Source organism: Vespa velutina, chromosome 5 (genome assembly GCF_912470025.1).
Source record: "Vespa velutina chromosome 5, iVesVel2.1, whole genome shotgun sequence".
Taxonomy (NCBI): Eukaryota; Metazoa; Arthropoda; class Insecta; order Hymenoptera; family Vespidae; genus Vespa; species Vespa velutina.
Window position 1 is genome coordinate 1,932,082 of NC_062192.1, and position 19,955 is coordinate 1,952,036.

Consider the following 19,955-nt stretch of genomic DNA (forward strand, 5'->3'; position numbering starts at 1 on the left):
AGGGTTTGCAATGTGGTACCAGGTATCAGTTCACTCTTGCTGCCTTCAATAAAATAGGCAGCGGTAGTGCTAGCAAAATCGAAACTGCTAAGACAAATGGCTCAAAACCTATACCACCTTCCAAGCATCATCTTGTCAAGACCAATCAGACATTTATCAACTTAGAATTAGCATCATGGCAGGACGGAGGTTGTCCGCTTCTTTATTTTGTTGTTGAATATAGAAGGCCACCTGGAGATTGGTTATTAGGTGAGTAGTTAACAATGTTATATTCATTTTGATATGTCCTCTTCGAAAAGAGCTTTCCAGGAACTCGTCCGTGTACCTTTCAGTGTCCAATAATGTTCCACCCCAATTGAGATACACCGTAACAGATCTAGAAAGCGGAACGAACTACGAGCTACGTGTGACAGCTTACAACAATGCCGGATCCACCCAGGCCGAGTACTTGTTCACTACCCTGTCACAGAGTGGCAACATCCGGCTGCACGAGGACCAACCCCAGGAAGCTGAAAATACGCCCCTATATCTTGACGCTCACGTATTGGCACCGAGCGTCATTTCGGTTCTCGCTGTAATCCTAGCTGTTGGTGGTGTTTGTTTCTGTTTAAAAACTCGTAAGTATCGTCGAATTATTATTCTAATATCTATATAATAATACGAATTCTTTTCTATTTCAATTTCAATAGAATCTTTTCTCATTTCTTTTCCATTCTATTTTTATATATCTTTATAATAATACATAGTATTATCGAATTTTTACATTTTATTCGTTTTTATATTCTCTTGTTCTATTTGTTTTTCTTTTTCTTCGTCGTTCTTAATAACGCCCGTTTCGATAGAGAGAATCGATTTGCGAACGAGTCAATGAGAAGTACTATCGAAGTTCATAAATCGACGTGTCGACAGGTTGACTGTATACGTACACGACCATCCCATCAGAAATTTGCATTAAGCCAGAGGGAATGCTCGGTAGTACTCTCCTCCTCCTCCTCCTCCTCCTCCTCCTCCTCCTCCTCCTCTTCCTCCCTACCGTTATCCACTATCCAAGCCACTTGTCGCACAGACAAGAGTAACCAAATATCGAAGAGTCGTACTCCAATTACGAGAGAAAAAGAGGGAGAGAGAGAGAGAGAGAGAGAGAGAGAGAAAAAAGTACCAGTAGCTTTTAAGAGTTTCTATCTCTCGGCGTCATTGGGATTTCACTTGAACGGGTGGAAGTCAAGGAACGACCGAAGAATTTCTGTAAAACTCACTTCACTCTCTCGTCTCATCGGTTTTAACTTTAACCAGGCGATGTAACATCGTCGATTCAACTTCGCGAATCTGAAGGAAATTTTTTCTTTCTTCTTTTTTTTTTTTTTTTCCTTTCTACAATTTCATTAACTATTATGAAAAGTGAATTTAACACGTATCGAATATTTTCACGTCATATTATATGATTCATACTAGCTTGACATATTCTCCAACTTTTTCATGAAATTCTAATTCACTCTAAATTTATATATATATATATATATATATATATATATATATATATATATATATATATCCTTCTTACGTATATCATCTTTTCTCTGATGGTTTCAAGGGACCTCTATAGGTACCTAATTATACATTACTTTGGTCGAGTTAAATAATGCAGTAGATTCGGCCGTAACTTCGCACCGTAAACTTTCCAACGTCAGTGCCTGTAATAGTTTCATGAGGGTTTTAAAAGCGTGGATGGCATATGAAATTAGAAAACACGATGGCGATATCCGTTTACGAGTAGTTCTCTTTCACTTTCTATTTCTCTCTCTCTCTCTCTCTCTCTTTTTGAGTGGTAAATTATATTTTTATATGTCTAAATATATTATATCGACGATCATACTTTATCATTTCAGATCCAGAAAGATCAGGAGTCGTGAACGATCCAAATTCACAAACGCAGGTGGCTCTGGACAATAAACAAAATACCGAACAAAGGGAACAGTATTATGCGACTGTAAGGAAACCGGGACAACAATCACCACCCTGTCGTGAGGTGAGCGCCCTGAAACGAATACCAGAATATCCTGAAGACATTTATCCGTACGCGACCTTCAATGTGCCCGAGCAGGAAAATCCAACGCGACAGGCATTCTTCTACGAACGCAGCGAGACGATGCTTCAGGGCGCTCAAGTGAGTAAAAAATAATTGATGTTAATTTATATTAACATTGGATTTATATTAATGACTTATTATTATTATTATTATTATTATTATTATCGTTATTATTATTATTATTATTATTATTATTTATTTCTCGTTCTTCTTTTTTCTTTTTTTTTTCTTTTCGTTTTTTTTTCTTTTTTCTTTGTTTCTTGATTGTTGCAGAACAAAAGATTTCAATGCGACGTGGATCAATACACAAAAGTACGTGGTAGGGCACGTCGCAAATCAAAATCGTTCAAGTCAGAATCCGAAGAATATGACACTTTGGGTTCAGACAGCGATACCGAAGTTGGTACCAGTAGCCGAACTGAATCATCCAATCATCTAGACGATTCCGGGCCAACATCATTAATGGCCAGATCACCAGGACCAAACTCCGTCGGTCAGAGGGAACAACGACTAGCTTTGGTCCCGGTTCATCATAGTAAGTTAGTATTCGGTTTTCTGTGTCGAAGCCACCCACAGCTTTATATATTCAACCGCTACTAACCACTCACCTTTACCGCATCAACGTGTCGCGTGCACATTCCAGATGTGCTGTACATTTCGAGTACATCAACGGAGCCGTCACCAATTTCTGAGAGGAAGACCTTTCCCAGGCTCGAGAAACAAAGGTCAGATAGCAGCTTCTTGATCGCCTTTCTTTTATCGTTTCTTTTTGTTTTTTCTTTTTTGTTTGTTTTTTTTTTTTTTTTTTTTTTTTTTTTTTTTTTTTTTTTTTCATTATTATTACTATTATTTTTATCAGGATCATATCCACTTAGATATTTTCATTGTCTTCGATTTGTCTTCGATCGGTATTACAATATAAAATTGTTTAAAAGAATCCATATCGTTACAAATTAGAAGCCGAGGAGCAACACCGGACATCGCGATCGATGGACGTATATCAGGGATGCTGCGAGCCGTGAAACTCTCGGAATCAGGAATGCATCCTTACTCGAGAGGCACGTCACCGAGTCACCCGAATCGTCAAGGTTCCTGCGACCGATTAGGGAAGGAACAGAATTCGAGGAAATCGGTGGAATCTCTTTGTCTTCTCGAGGAACCTGGTTCCTCGAGAATGAGCAGGAGAGACGAGGATTGGGGCAGCGAGCTGTCAACATTGGAATTGAAACCACCGACGGGCTTCACGGATGCTCACGAGACCAGCGAGGCCGAGTGCGACATAGACATGAAGCTAAGGCTTCACAGGAAAAGAAACGCTCTCGCTTCTAACAGCTCGCTGTCTAAATCGCCAAAGGACTTTACTATTACCGTCTAAGTGTTAATCAAATATCAAACTACAATCGAAAAAAAAAGGAAGAAGAAGAAGAAGAAGAAAAGAGAGAGAGAGAGAGAGAGAGAGAGAGAGAGAGAGAGAGAGAGAAAACCGAACAAAAGGATTAAAAGGGGGATTACGGAAATTTCGAAAGAGAAGAAAAGAAGGAAAAAATTCAAAACAAAAAAAAAAAGATTAAAAGGAAAAAACGACAAAAAAAATATATAAAAAAAAGAAAAATAAAAAATAAAAAAGCATTAATAATTAATAAAGAAACATGCAAATAAAGGAAAACGAAAACCGAGCATGATTGAGTGTTATTTCAAAATGGTATTTCTTCGTTTCGAAATACTTTCGTCGATTAAATATGTTCCGCCAAAGCCGCTTCGCTAACGAAGAATTTCAGATTGACTGTCTTTACGAACGACTGCTACGTCAACGATCCCATTTACAATAAAGACGTATTTTTGTAGAAAAATGCGATCGAGTGCTATGCTTTTTTACTCTTTTTTCTAACTACCTCTTCCTCTTCTTCTTCCTACATTATACGTATACGTATATTTAGAATTTTTAAGATCAAAAAAGAAAAAAAAAAGAAAAAAAAAAAGTCAGAAAAGCAAATTCAATTTTTAACACAAATGTAAATCTTTTTTTCCCCGATCTAATCGCAATTTGAATGATTTTTTTCGATTATGAGAAATGATAGCCATATATAAACGGCAACGTGCATGCCATTTAGTAGCTGCGGTTATAAATGAAACGTCAATCAACTTAATTGCGAAGCTTATCAACAACGCGTCAATCAAACTACCACGAGACAGAAATTCAATTTTCGAACGAGTCTCCGAGAGAAGGAAACAAGGAAAGAGATAGACAGACAGACAGAGAGAGAGAGAGAGAGAGAGAGAGAGAGAGAGAGAGAGAAAGAGAGAGAGAGAGAAAGAGAGAGAGATAGGAAACTATAGTCATCTCGTATCGACGGTTGATAAATAAGATTCGTATCAAGTAGCTCGTTATCATCGTCGTCGTCGTTGTCGTTGTCGTTGTCGTTGTCGTCCTATTCCAAGTTGAGAGAGAGAGAGAGAGAGAGAGAGAAAGAGAGAGAGAGAGAACGCGATAATTAAAAATTTTAATAAAAAATGTAGTAATCGTTCTGTGATTCCTATTACATTTATTTTTTCATCCGTCATTTGTTAAATCACAATGAGTGCAAGTACACATTACAAATTTTGTGCTTTTCGTATTTTCGTTACATATTGCATTAGGCGTACGATTAAACGTGATTTTCTCGAGTTATTGAAAAACCTTTGTTATTATAAAATAATTACGCACGCGAACGATGATATTATAGCCATTCTAACAGACTTTTCGCTCCTATACAAATTATCTTCTCCTTCGGTTTTTATAAATTGTTGATCCATAATTTTTCTGGACGATCCGAGAGGAGTAACACTGTATTCATCGATTTTCTTTTTCTCTGGATTAATTTTTATAAATATTTCATTTGATACGAAGTTTACGTAAATACGTAAGTATGATTACGATGTTAATTTAATTTATGTATTTATACTATAAAGATATTTATAGCACAATATCTCAGAGGAGTATCGTTGAGCTCGTTCTCTTTCGATCGATCTAAAGCTGCGCAAAACTTAATCGAAATATAATATTAACGAAGTTGAAAAAAGAAAAAAAAAATAAATAAATAAATAAATGACAATTTCTTTGAAAATTTTTAATATAAAGATAAGCATTATCTTCTTTCTCATTAATTGACATTAATGCACTTACCTGTTAAAATCTTGTATCAAGATGAAAATTAATTAATTAATTTTCTAAAAAAATTTTCTTTTCTCTTTTCCTTTGTTTTTTATTTTTTATTATTTTTTTCTGTTTCTAAAAAGCCAGAGAATCCGCATTCAATCGCGTTCTAAATTTTTAGATTATTTATAACAAATTAACGAAGGATAGAGAGACAGAGAGAGAGAGAGAGAGAGAATCGAAGGGAAGATTAAAAAAAAAAGAAGGAAAATAGATTTTTAAAATATTAAAAAAACAAAAAAAAAAGAAAAAATAAAAAAATAGCAAAATTACATTTTTCCATCAATCGATCCAACTGTGTTTCCCGATGTAAAAGTAAATAATAATTAACATTTGAAAATTTCGGCCAGCACGTGTTCGTAATTCAGATCACTCGACAACGTTCGATTCGAGACGACATACAATCTTTATTTTTTCCTTTCTCGTAGACATTATTAGTAATCATTTTGTACAAATAGAAGTGTGGCACGATAGCGTGCTTTTATGCGATATCATAATTCAGCTTTCTCCCTTTCATTTTTCATATCTATTGATTTTCTTTCGCTTTTCTTTCTTATCTCCTTTTATTCTTTCGTTTTTGTTTTTGTTCTTTTTTTTGCTTCTTTTTGTTTTCTTATTTTTTTTTTCTTTTTTTTTTTTTTTTTTATTTTCTTTAACATGAGAAATTAAATCCCCATAGCAATTATATGTGTGTGTGTGTGTGTATATATACACGGTGTTTCTAAAATAGCTTTATCAAACTTCAGCAACACATATAACGTTGACGTCAGGCATATAAATAAATTAAGAAATATTATGCAAAAAGTAAATCGTCGAAAGAATTATGATAATCGTTGTTTAATTTATTGTTTACTGAGCAATTGATTGATTTAGTTTCAACTTAAATAAGAAAAAAAAAAGAAAAAAAAAAGAAAAATAAAAAAAAAAGAAAAGAAAAGAAAGAACGTGTTCGAAGATTGATTAGGAAATTATCATGGTAACACCTTATATATATATATATATATTCCTTTTTTATGATTATCGCTGAAACCGAGCAATAAGCATCCTTCGTCTATCTTAGCGAAAAATCTCTTTTTGCTTTTTTTTTGTTTTTTTTTTTCTTTTTTTCTTATTCTTTTACTCCTGTAAATTTCTTTCCTTTAGCATTAGAAAGGCAGTGAGAAACAACGGTACATAAGTATATAGAAAGAAGGAATTTGTTATTGTAATTCCCGAGAATCACAATCTTTGATCGTCTTTTATATATATCTTATGTATTATGTATATAACGACAGAAATGGCTGCTCATTGTTGTCACGTATTATTGACGTGTTTGATAAGAAAAAATCATTGACATTGTCCAAAGATCCAAAATGGAATATGTAAGTGTGTATGTTTGTGTATGAGTATAGAAAGAGAAAGAGAGAGAGAGAGAGAGAGAGAGAGAGAGAGAGAGAGAGAGAGAGAGAGAGAGAGAGAGAGAGAGAGAGAGAGAGAAAGAATGAAAATTAGAAATAGATTCATTTCGTAAGATCGTCGATCGATGTCGAAATTCTTCGCTATTTTCGAAGAACGAAAGTTTTTCTTCTGTTTAAATTATCGGATAAGATTTTCTTAGTACCTGGAAACATCGTCTTGAATACGCATAATATTTAAATTAATCGATTATCATCGTGTAGGCCTGCATAAAGAAATTGCATATCTCTGAATGCATTCATTTTCTACGTAAGATAATCTTGATTGGTTATACTAAATAATGTAAATAAAAGAAAGAATAAAAATAAATAAAAAAGCAAACAATGAAATAGAAAAATCGTATGAATGAATGGATGAATGTATCGAATTTGTTTAAAGATTTGTCCTGAAAATTGTAATATAATCTATCGGAAGAAAGGTTGTGAGGTAGATCAGAAAATGAAAAAAAAAAAAAAAAAAAAAAAAAAGAAAAAGAAGAAAAAGAAAAGAAGAAAAATAGATATAGAGAATGTGAATATTGGGATAAACAATAAAACGTTTGAGATACTTACAAAAAGATTTACATGTATTAATTACGCATCGCTACTTAACGGAATAGTCACAGCACGTGCATGTGCAAATTTTATAAGGATTTTCAATCTGGTGTGGGGACTTTTAACGAAAATTTTTTTTACGGTTATATAAGATATATATATATATATATATATATATATATATATATATATATATATATAATAACGATAATACGTACGAGGACAATCATTCCTACGCGTGGAAAATAACGGGTCTCCTTTTTCGAGCAAACAGCCATAAAACGCAACCTCACTTTAAGGATAGGTAGGATGCATTTATTTGAACGTGTATGCTATGTGTGTGTGTGTATGTGTGTGTGCGCTTGTGTTTATGATATTTAAATTCCTCCTTCTAACTTTTCTTTCGGTGCAACGGATTACAAAAGACAATAAAAGAAAGAGTGCAAAAAAAAAAAAAAAAAAAAAAAAAAAGAAAAATTGAAAAAGGGAAAGAAAAAAGTAGAAAAACAAAGAAGAAAAGTTAGAGAAGAAGGAAGATCGATGAAGAAGAAATTGTTTAACAAAGAAGAATTGTGAAATGTGAATATCGATGTGGAGAAAGTGAGGAAACAATGAAGAGGTGAGAAATGAACGATTAAAAAAAAAAACAAAAAAACAAAAAATAAAGTAAAAAAAAAAAAAGAAAAGAAAGATTGGAAAGAACGTGTGCGCGTCGCCTTACGAATATTACGTTGACTAGAGTCTAATTTATCTGTCTCTATATATACACCTAATCTTTTGTTTTTAATTCTCGAATTACACGCGTGTGATCGTGATTTTTGATCTAATTACGATCATTCTCATTTTTATATATATATATATATATATATATATATATATATATATCGTCGTATTTAGGCGCCTATCTCTGTTTTCTTTTCTTCTTTTTTCTTCCTCCCCGTTATCCATATAGGTACATATACAATAATTACGTAATATCGTAAAATACAGTACAGTGTTCTCCGCTCTTCGTCCGACGAGATAGCGCATCGCATGACAAAATTTCTTTTTTTTTTTTTTTCATTTTTTTTCTTTTTTTTTTTTCAAACACATTAGAAATGAGAAGAAAAATTTTAAAGAAGAAAAAGGAAGAGAAAAAGAAGATGTGCTTCCAAATGTTTTTTTTTCTTTTTTTTTTTTTTTCTTTTTTCTTTTTTCTCATTTTACATGCCATAGAGAGGGACCTCGCGAAGCAATGGCGGAGCGATATCTCGTCCAATACAATCTTTCAAACGATCTCAAAACATAATAATCCTTCGTCATTCCCCGACGGCCATTCACATATCATAAATATCTGTATATAATATATTTATCTGAAATCTTAACCGCGACGCACGTGTGTTGCTTATGCGATGTATTTATAATGTATTTTTATTTTAGGTTTTCTTTTTTTTTTTTTTCTTTTCATTTTTTTCTTTTTTTCATTTTTATCCTTTTTTGTCACTAGAGTAATTGCGTGTCACCAGTGTACATTCTCCAACGCGTGTGTGTATGCTTGTCCGAAAACGTTTCTTCTCTGTCTCTTATTTCTTTTTCTTTTTTCTTTCTTTTTTTTTCTTCCCCACTTTTTTTTCGATTCCTCTTTTTACGTATATAATAATATAATATAATATAATATAATATAATTATAATATATAATATAATCATATAATATAATATAATATCATTCCTGTTCTTCCTCTTAAACAACGTATAACTCCGATAAACATTGTCTTTACACGTATCATCTATTTTGGACATCGCGACGAAAAAATCGATTCGACTATTCTCAAAGTGCTCGTACGAAACGCGTACGAAACTTTTAACGATAAACCGTATCGATATATCGACAATTATTTAATTACGGCTAATTACATTGCGACAGGTATACATGTATGATACAAATGTGTTTTATCTTCTTCTCTCTTCTTCCTCTTCTTCTTCTTCTTCTTCTTCTTCCTCTTCCTCTTCCTCCTCCTCCTCCTTCTCCTCTTCTTTTTCTTCTTTTACCTTTTTCATAGTTTTTATAAATTTTACTTTTCGACCGATCGGTATAAATGATCGATCGTCATTTAAACACCGTTATTTATTTCAATCGAAAGAAGAAGATAAGAAAAGAAAGAAGCATTCCTCCATTTTTCTTTTTTTCACTCGCACGAAGCTCGAAAAGGTTTCACTTCGATCGATGCTCGATCTCACGATACAAATAAATAACTTTCGATATCCGTGACTCGGACTCGAATCGTGCCCCACGCTCTTAAATCGTACAACATTATAATTATAATTACAAGTTACGCACAGCCGTATGAAGAAACGATAGGGAATCGTAAATCGTTCCGGCCGAGATCGAGATCGTCGTAAAGACCTTCGAAGCGACGTCACAGGTTCTCTTTTACTTTTTTACTTTCTTTCTTTCTTTCTTTCTTTCCTTCTTTCTTTCTTTCTTTCTTTTTCTTTCTATTCTTTCATTCCTTTCTTTTCTATCGTTTCCTTTTCCCTTATATATCACTTTTTTTTTCTTTTTCTCTTTTTCTTTTTTTTTTTCTTTCTCTATTTCCACTGACCGATTTTATCATTATTACGTCATCGTGTGTGACGATAATTACTCGATTCTTTTTTAAATTCGATTCGATAAACGAACGAAGGATCGATTAATACTCGCTCAATTATCAAACTTTACCGATCAAAATAATCAATCTGTAAAATCTTTCGCAAATTTCTTTTTTCCCCTCGATCTTTTACATTCAATCAATATGATTTAATGATAATGGATCATCATTGTTAAAACAGCAATTATTTTTTTCGTCCTTCGTTCATCTTTCGCGATCGATAATATGGAGAACAAAAACGAATCGTGTGTTATATTAATTTAATCTTAATCGATTGAACTTTAACGAGATAAAATTTAATTAGTCAATATGCACTTTGGAAAAGACAATTCTGAGCGTGTCTATAATTAATTCCTATAAGTTTTTGAAATATGAAAAAAGAAATTATATAAATATCTATAATATTTATAGACGAAGATAGAAATTTTTTTTGTTTTCTTTTTATCTTTGTCCTGTATAGTTCAATACACTTATTATGTGACACACGATTCATCTTTTATACGATGTGGTCATTGAACACAACAAACATACGCACGCTAGACACATAAGTACAGACACATACTTATAGACTCTCTCCTCTCTTTCTCTCTCTCTCTCTCTCTCTCTCTCTCTCTCTCTCTCTCTCTCTCTTTCTCTCTTTCTCTCTCTTTTTCTCTTTACATTCACACTTTTGTTCTACTCTTGACGTCATATATTGTACACATTTTCCATCTGCTCTCTCCCTTCCTTTCAATCGTTGCTTACATTTATAATGTCTCTAAAAGTTATTTAATAAGAAACAAGTACTTCAGTCTTCGTGTGTGTGTGTGTATACACCGCGCGCGCGCGAACGTATTGACAAAAAGAAATGGCAACGAGGCACCGGCAATATGGCCACTGGAAGAGAATGCCAAAGCGTTGTTAAGAACAACATGTATTTGAACGTTCGACGCACCGTTTTCTCGCACTTCCTATGAATTATCATTCTTTTTTTGTTTTTTTGTTTTTTTTTTTGTTTCGTTTTTTGTTTTTCTTTCGTTCTCTTTCGTTTTGTTTCATTTCTATTTACTTATTTTCTTTTTTTTTCTTCTTTTGCATGTTTATTTCGCTTTGTTTAATTGTCGTTCTTTTTTCTTTTTTTCTTTCTTTATTTAATATTCTTTTTCGAAACGTGCGATTAGCTTATCAGAGTAAAAAAATCACGCGTTTATTCCGACTTTGAATTTCGCGCGTCACGTATGACGACGAGGAGATGTTGAAGGCACGTACGATTGCGTCCAAAAGAAAAGAGAGATTTTCTTTCTCTCTCTCTCTCTCTCTCTCTCTCTCTCTCTCTCTCTCTCTTTTTCTTTTTCTTTTCTTGCTTCTTTCTTCTTTCTCATCGATCGACCAAAATAATCTCCCTAATTAATTTGTCAGCCTAATTTTCTATCCTTATTTCTCCCTATCTCGTTCATTTTAATCGCAATACCCAGAGGACTTTTTTTTTTATTTCTCACTTTCTACTTTTCCTTTCTTCTTCTTCTTCTTCTTCTTTTTTTAATTTTTTTTTCTTTTGTTTACATTCAATTTATCATTCATTCCGTACGAAGACATATGTACTTATATATAATTCACTTTTTGGACGCAATCGCTTCCGATCTATTATCGTATAAACGCATCGCGACGAACACCAATTGCAAGGATCGAAATCATTATTAATAAGAAAAAGTTTTCCGCATAGCAAAGATTAGATTAGAAGGAAAGGTGCACGGAAAGTGAGTGGTCGCGATCTTCTTTCTTGGCCGATTTATACTTAGAATTTACTGACTCACATTGTGCTCATCGTATTTACGTATGACTTGTTCTATAGTAATAATAATAAAAATAATAATAATAATAATAATAATAATAATAAGAATAAGAGATAATAATAATAATAATAATAATAATAATAATAAAAATGTAATATAAACAACGGAACGAAATTGTGCAGCGTTTGGAAGGTTCATCCTCAATAAAATATCACGATTGTCATCGGCATGATTTGCCTCGCTGCATCGTTGTGCTTAAAAGATGTCATTTGTTTACGGGGGGGAGAGAGAAAAAAGATGCAATGATGATGATAATAATAATAATAATAATAATAATAATAATAATAATAATAATAATAATAATAATAATAATGATAATGATAATGATAATGATGATGATAATGATAACGATGAAAGACTATCAATGCGATTAGGTCAGTAAAATTACAAAAGTTATCGACAGAGTTTCATTCGTACGGTTTTGAAATTTATATTATTTCAAATTATTCTATTTACCTAATGTATTTTGATTTTTTTAGTTTTCTTATACGTGTGTATGTGTGTGTGTTTTTTGTGTTTTTCGTTTTCTACACATTAAAACCGTACGACTATTTGTGACGTTTGGAGCATTCAGCATGAAATTAAAATATCGAATGAGTAAATCGAATCGTTAACGCGGGCGCGATCAAACGCTCGATTTGTCGTATTAGGACGTAGTAATAAGAAAAAAAAAAAAAAAAAAAAAAAAAAAAAAAAAAAATGAGAGAGGGCAGACGTGAAGGCTCACTCGAGCGATATAATAGATAAATGATATCGCTGTTATAATCGTAGGTATCATATCTTATATACGTACGATATATTTGCGAGCTGGATCTGATCCAATCACACGTCATCACAAGTGGCTAACGTATAGATATTACAATAATTTTTTATATTTATATTTATATTTATATTTATATTTATATTTATATTTATATTTATATATATATATATATATATATGTTTATAAATATATACACACACATATCTGATCTATACGCGTCTGCATATATCTATATACATACTTATATTTATACGAAATATTTACACATCCATTCGCGAGTTTGATCTAACGTCCTCCTCTTTCTTATCGATTAAAAAGAGTATATCCTTAATGATTCTTTGGCAACTCGGGCTGTCGGCTGGTCGACTTTTATATTTATATGTATATTTATGTGTATATATATATATATATATATATATATATATATATATATATACACGTATGTATGTATAATATTTATATGTAATGTGAATGGGCGATATATACAAGAATGGAACAGCGTACACTTACAAGATGGACAAGATAAACGCGATCTATCCGAATCAACTGTTAAAACGTGCAAAATCAGCGAAAACATATTTCCCTTAACTTTTTTTTATCAATTTCCTCGGCTTTAGAGTACGACGAGAGCTAGTTTTCTTTTTTTTTTTTTCTTTTTTCTTTTTTGTTTTTTTATTTTTAATCATTTTTTTTCTTCCTCGGCTCTTTTCTTCGTTCGTTTCTTTCATTTTTTTTTTTTTTTGCTTTCGTTTTGTTTTGTTCTCTTTCGTTCTGTTATTTGTTTCGTTTGGTTTTTGTTATTCTAGATTTACGTGGACTTATTTACACGAATGTACGTTCTATAATCCCCCGAGGCTGATCTTGTATACTCGAGCGGTCAGCTTTCCCATTGTGCGAGGATCTTTCCAATCGGACAGCTCCTTCTGGTGTCATCTGAATTATACAACAAACGTGTGATATAATAGATAATCGTTTGAACTTAACGAAATCGTAACGATCTTTATCTATAGATAAAAGTTTTATGCCCTAAAATATCTTGAAGAAAACGTAGAACACTCGACACACTTCCATAAGTCATAAAAATGGCCATCCGATCTTCCGTGGTAGTAATAGCGATTTTTAAAGAGCTATTATCGTATATCGTGCGTTTTATAATGTGACGCGGGGTGCACGGGGGAAACGGGGGAGTATAAATTAAAGAAAAAAAAGAAGACAGAGAGAAGAAACATAAATAAGGAAGAGGTGCAGTGATTGAAGATTTTGGAACGCGACTGGATAATACTTACGAGGGACGTAAATACAGTTCCGTTTATGAGGAAGAAACGGTCGATTACAGCGGTTCTGAACGACGTGAGGCGACGCTGCAACCGAAGATAGGCCGGCATCATTGCGGTAATATTTTGCAGCTCGCCTCCATACCCTCAGGTGGCACGCGCATACTGCCGTTCGTGATGTAACCGTTCGCATCTACCGTCACCGAAACACCCGGTGGATGATTGTGATAGCTAACGTTCCTTTGGCTAACCACAATGTTCTTCTCGGATATGCCATGATCGTTGCTACCATGAGCGGCCAGACAAGTCTCACTTCCACGATTGCTCGACGAAGATTCGATCGGATGGTCCACCCTTATGGGAATCGTGTAGTCGGACAGGTACTCGGTGCTCACCTCCACCGTCGCATATTCTCGTATCATCGGTGGTGCTGACTTCACAGGATAATCCATTGCCATGTGCTGCATCGAGGATGCCGATCTAATCTCGTTCGGATCATTACTACTCATCGTTGCCACGTGCCCGTTCGCCATCGCATAGAGATCTGGTTCACCACGTACTTTCGACGACAGCATTGCCTCAAGACATTGATAGAGCAGGACATAATCCTCCTAATATTAAACAGGTTTTTTTTTTTTTTTCTTCTTCTTCTTTATAACAATGATAACATTAAATGTAAAAGAAATATGATTTATTATTTTCCTTTTTACCTTCGATCGGAATACACCCGGTCTCTTCATGTATAACAATTTTGCGAACATGTAAATGTCCGCGGATTGTTCGAACTCGAGTTGTTTGTTCAAAGTTGTTAGAAGTACGAATAGAGCTGCCTCGACGCCACCGTACCTGATACAAATGATTACGATAGTCGTTGCGATTACGTATTTATATATATATATATATTTTTTTTTTTTCTTTCTTTCTTTCTATTAAACGCTCAATAAAAATGTAATCACCTATCCATAACGACGATTGGACCATTTTGATAATCTCTATGAAAGTCTTGTATCACATTGACGAATATTTTGGGGTTATTATTGTGAGGCCACAAACCACCTTGATTCAATGGTCCTTGAACGATTCTTGCACTTAATTCATAATCGTCCTGTAAAGATCGGACGGCTACCTCCCGTAGAATGATTCCACTGACTGTTTCTTTAATACCACATAATCGTACTCGGAAAGTTTCTGATTCCAAATCCTTTCCTTCCGTTGGCCAAAACTCGGGATATTCCTGCATGAAAAAATTTTAATTAATATAAAGGAACGATATCTTTGAAAAATAATTATGAATCATGGTTAATTTTATATACCTCGTCGCATTGAGTCAACATTACGATCGTCTGAGCATTATGGTCCCACATCATTTGCCAAAACTCCATTATGGTATTCTCCATAGGATGTTGAGTTATAATAAACTCACGATTCCTTTGGAATCCTGTCAATGAATATTTCGTTAATACAAAGCTTCACGAACGAATATCAAAAATATGATAGTAGGATTTAAAAAAAAAAAAGGAAAAAAAAAAAAATAGAAAGAAATTATCATTACCTGAGAACCACGTTGCATTTATATAATCACTTCCGTCAACACCAGGTTTTGGTGTTAAATGTACACGAGCATTTTCAATTGGTATTATCTCCATATTACGATTTTTGTGAATGTTACATGATTTGGTCGCGGACACGAGATTGAAGTCCTTTGGTTTCCACGACGTCACGAGCTATATTAAAAAAAAGAAAAAAAAAAAAAAAAGAAAAAAGAAAAATAAGAAAAGAAACGAAGAAAATGAACAACCGTTAGGTTTAATCAAAAAAAAGAAAAAAAAAAGAAAAAAAAACTACTATGCAACGAACGAAATTTATTAATAAACGTCGTGATAATTACTTTATATTGAGAATCTAAGTTATTCCAGGCATCTGTCTTATTATTGGACGGGCATAGCATGTCTTGAATATGCTGCATCAAATTATTAGCTTCTATATTGGTCTCTCCACTTTCGATTGCCTCTTGCAAAGCATCATGAATGAAAATGTATTGTTCCTCTGTCTGAACTAAAAAGTTTCTCTGCGTTCGAATATGTTTTAAAAATCCAAATACATTGATCTCGTTTTTGCTCTTGGCCTGCTTCAGCATGGCATCGATCACGATATAGGTCCCAGTACGTCCAACTCCGGCGCTAATATTATTATTATTATTATTATATGAAAAAAAATAATCATTAATAAGTAAGAAAATGGGAGATTATTGTTTCTCTTTCTTTCTTTCTTTTTTTTTTTTTGTTTTTGTTTTTATTTCATTACCTGCAATGGACCACTATAGGGCCAGCTTCGGGTGGATTAGCATTGGAAGATTTACGAATAAAACTGAGAACAGGTAGAGGATGATCAGGAACACCATGATCAGGCCAACCGGTATAATGATACTGCCATATTGTACGTTCTCCCATATTGGTCCCATTCTTCTTCTTCTTAATCTGCTTAAAATTCGAAAACGATTGTCTTATTAAGTATCGGCGTTCGCCATTTCAAAAGGGAAAAGAAAGCAAAGAAGAAAAAAAAAACAAAGAAAGGAAGAAAAAGATAATTCTTCCTTAACAATTATTATAAACATATACCTTGAGATGTCGAATTTGAAGAGTACGAATAGTATAAGTTGCCATAATGTCCTCCCTTACTAAAGTAACTTGAATGTAACCATAAGTTTCGGTGCCTTCTTTGGGCCAATACATATCACATTTTCTCTGTAAATAATAATAATAATAATAATAATAATAATAATAATAATAATAATAATAAAAAATGGACGATTTTCATTAAAAATAATATACCAAAATATTATTCGTTTATACAATAAATCTTATTTAGAAAAAACTTACACGACCACGTTCGACAAGATTAGTGATCATCACTACAATCGATACGCGTTGTTCCCAGACCATACGCCAGAAACCATCGAAGGTCGGTGGTAAAGGTCCTTGAGTTCCAATGTAAGCTCGTGCACGTTGCCAACCATCGATGTAATTTGCGTTTACATAATCTTGTCCCTTTTTAGGTGGCCCTCCGCCGCACGATAACAATTGTACGCGCGTATGATCGTCTGCGAAACACATTGAAATTTATTGCATCTTATATTGCAAGATTTCTTTTTTCTTTCATTTTTTTTCCCCCCTTTTCTTTTTTCTTTTCTTTCTTCTTCTTTTTAAATAAATAAAACGTACTACATTATTTCGTAATAAATGTCATCGGAAACGAGCGTTATCATTTCGACGTAGTAAAAACGAAGTCGATATCGCGGAATGTGATGAATACATACAGGTAACTTTATCGTTCCACGAAAACAAGTGGACAGTGTCCGGCTTGGTGGTGGAGGATCTGTGACCTCGTTGTCGACAGACAGGTCACTCACATCAAAAGCAATGACGAGAGCTACTCGTTAATCCGATAACATTGTGAATGATCGAAGCGAATTTACAGTACTTGTGTCACATATATACACGTATATATTGAAATGACTCACTAGAAATAAAACAACGAAACATCTGTCTTGACTTTAAGAATAAATAAAAATTATATCATTCTTATAAAGAAATTATGTCGACAATTATACTTGATGTAATACGAATTCATGACTTCGACAAAAGATCTGACAAAAAAAAAAAAAAAAAAGAAAGACATTTTTTTTTCTTTCCTTTCCTTTCCTTTTCTTTTTCTATTTGCACTTATTTTCATTTAAATAGACATTAGTTGAATTCGATCATTTTTCGTGACTCACTCTCTTGTGCATGTATACATATATATATATATATATGCGTCACTCGTCGCAACAAAGAGTATATAACGTTCATACGATCTCATCTTTCTCTTTTTCCTCCTTCACTTCGAAGAAGAACGAAAAGTCGGGATAATCATTAAAGAAAAAATAATCGTATCGGATGCATGACAAAAAAAAAAAAAAAAAGAAAAAAGGAAACAAAATTAAAACTAAGAAAATAAATATTTACATGCGAGTATGTTGAGGTATCGATTCTTCGCCTTATTTTCAGCGAATTGCGAGTTCTCAACGGTGTAACCTCCGCTCTCCGATTGAATAATCTCGTATTCCTTGCTGAAACCGATGTCACCATCGGCGTGCAACTTGGCGACATGTTGAACGAATTGTTGAACGCTTACGGCGGTCCTTTCGCCATCTTGCTCACTGTTCTCCCATTCTTGAAGGGTCGGCACATTTCGTGGTGGATAATCCAGATAGTAATAGGCCGTGTGAAAGCATTTTCTGAAAATTGGCCTGAAGAAACATGTTTTTAATGAATTATTCCTTCGATCTTCGATGAAATCTTCTCTTTTTCTTTTCTTTTTTTTACATCTTTGAAAAATTATTTTATTCGCATGTTTGCATATTTGCCATAAAAAAAATATATATGTATATATATATATATATGTATATATGTATATATATACCTCGTTGTTACAAAGAAAAAGTACCTAATTCTTATCTTTCCAATTTTTATACATTATACGTCGGACAGGAAGAAGCAATTAAGGAATAAGACTGATTGGACTCTATCATACTAAGTGCTAAATTATTATCAAAATTACCTTAACATTTCTTTAAATATATTATTTCACTTTTTCTTTTCTTTTCTTTTTCTTTCTTTCTTTCTTTTATTTCTTCATTTTTTTTTTTTATTTTTTTATTTTTTTTTCTTTATTTTTACTTTTTATATATAACATATATTCGTCGAACAAAAAGGAATAAAATAAAAAAGAGAGAGAGAGAGAGAGAGAGAGAGAAAAAAAATAAGTGTGAGAAAGATATCAAAGGCTATGCGAAGATACAAAACATTATCAGTCGTTTTTTTTTCATAATCGATATCGATCGTTCGATAAATCGATTTATCTTCGAGGACGCCTTTCTCGACAACGTTTTTTTATTCGTGATAGATGAAAAAGAAAAAAAAAAAGAAAAGAAAAAAAAAGAGAGAGAAAAAAAAAAGAAAGAAAGAAACAAAAATATATTTATCGCGAAAAGGTGAACTTAAAGCGAGGAAAGGTTAACGATCTTGACACTTTGCGTGATCGATTATTTCACGTCAAAACTATTTCGCTTAGCCGGATACGTTTCCGCAATTTGATATAAAATTAAAATGTCTGAATAATTGTAAGACATACACATCGTGCATTTAAACGAAACTTATTACACGTGTTCAATAATTTTTCGTTTCTTCCTTTCTTCTCTCTTTTTTTTTTTTTTCTTTTTTTTTTTTTTTTTTTTTTTTTCTTTCAGTCACCCGATACGCGATATACCGTTTATAACGTTATTAACGTACAACAAACACAGTTATTAACACAATACAAACTGAATTTCGTAGAAAGAAACAGTTAGAAATATTGCGCGTTACGTTTACAGCGATATCGGGATATCGATTAAATCGTTCAATAAAAGGGTACGAATGGTAAAGTGGAAAAAAAAATAGAGACGAATGAAATAAACCGGTGCGAATAGTGAAGTGTCATCGTGGATTTAAAAGTCTTAATTTAAATCATGATAACAAGATTTAAAATAATTGAACAAGACAAATAATTATACGATCTAAAACATTTATATGATTTATATTTTTATGATTTATACGTTGCTTTCGGATTAAAAAAAAAAATAAAAAAATAAAAAAACAGGGGGTGGGAGAAAAGAAAAAGAAAAAACCGGTCAGGAACGTTCGGTCATGAAAACACGAATGACTATATTTGTAACCGGTTAGTAAGGTATTAACTCGCGTCCGGCGCGGGCGCGAGTACAATGTTAGTATGTGTTAGTGGCACCTCGATTTTCGTGGGAAAACGACGCGACGTCGCATTTATACGCTCTCCGATGAATCGTATAAGCCTTCATCGGCATAATTCATACGATCCAAATGAAAACTCATGTAATGAGTATTTCAACGTACGTAATTTTATTACGTCACTTTGAGAATTGATCAAAAAAAAAAAAAGGAAAAAAAAGGAAAAAAAAAAAAAAACCAATTATATTATAATTACTTTTAATAAATTTTATATATAATAAAATTTATTTCCCATAGAAATCCTTCGAATTCAAGAAGAATGACATTTAATTCATATTTTCGTTATCCTAAATGACAGAAGTGGAACAAAAAAAAAAAGAAAAAAAAAAAGAAGAAAAAAAAAGAAAAAGTA

The 19,955-nt window shown here is 32.9% G+C and overlaps 2 protein-coding genes across 19 annotated transcripts in view; one reads left to right on the forward strand and one right to left on the reverse strand.

Moving 5' to 3' along the window:
• Nucleotides 1-7,391, forward strand: part of LOC124949036 (Down syndrome cell adhesion molecule-like protein Dscam2) — a 134,088-nt gene extending 126,697 nt beyond the window's left edge. For 4 of the 9 annotated variants that reach the window (XM_047493516.1, XM_047493522.1, XM_047493520.1 and 1 more), the window contains 6 exons: nt 1-249; nt 333-617; nt 1,887-2,164; nt 2,360-2,621; nt 2,730-2,811; nt 3,044-7,390. The exon at nt 1-249 is cut by the window's left edge and continues 180 nt beyond it. In XM_047493516.1, the coding sequence (XP_047349472.1) occupies nt 1-249; nt 333-617; nt 1,887-2,164; nt 2,360-2,621; nt 2,730-2,811; nt 3,044-3,461 (1,574 nt within the window). In that variant the 3' untranslated portion in view covers nt 3,462-7,390. Of the gene's footprint in view, nt 250-332; nt 618-1,886; nt 2,165-2,359; nt 2,626-2,729; nt 2,812-3,043 lie in introns of all 9 variants that reach the window. The other 5 variants (XM_047493521.1, XM_047493517.1, XM_047493524.1 and 2 more) reach the window with 5 other exon arrangements.
• Nucleotides 6,677-19,955, reverse strand: part of LOC124949037 (tyrosine-protein phosphatase 99A) — a 337,582-nt gene continuing 324,303 nt past the window's right edge. For 8 of the 10 annotated variants that reach the window (XM_047493526.1, XM_047493536.1, XM_047493532.1 and 5 more), the window contains 10 exons: nt 17,768-18,051; nt 16,643-16,863; nt 16,382-16,507; nt 16,068-16,243; nt 15,652-15,943; nt 15,316-15,487; nt 15,077-15,201; nt 14,720-14,997; nt 14,474-14,609; nt 13,784-14,374 (listed from right to left, as the gene is read on the reverse strand). In XM_047493526.1, the coding sequence (XP_047349482.1) occupies nt 13,874-14,374; nt 14,474-14,609; nt 14,720-14,997; nt 15,077-15,201; nt 15,316-15,487; nt 15,652-15,943; nt 16,068-16,243; nt 16,382-16,507; nt 16,643-16,863; nt 17,768-18,051 (2,311 nt within the window). In that variant the 3' untranslated portion in view covers nt 13,784-13,873. Of the gene's footprint in view, nt 13,423-13,783; nt 14,375-14,473; nt 14,610-14,719; nt 14,998-15,076; nt 15,202-15,315; nt 15,488-15,651; nt 15,944-16,067; nt 16,244-16,381; nt 16,508-16,642; nt 16,864-17,767; nt 18,052-19,955 lie in introns of those variants that run through there. The other 2 variants (XM_047493528.1, XM_047493527.1) reach the window with 2 other exon arrangements.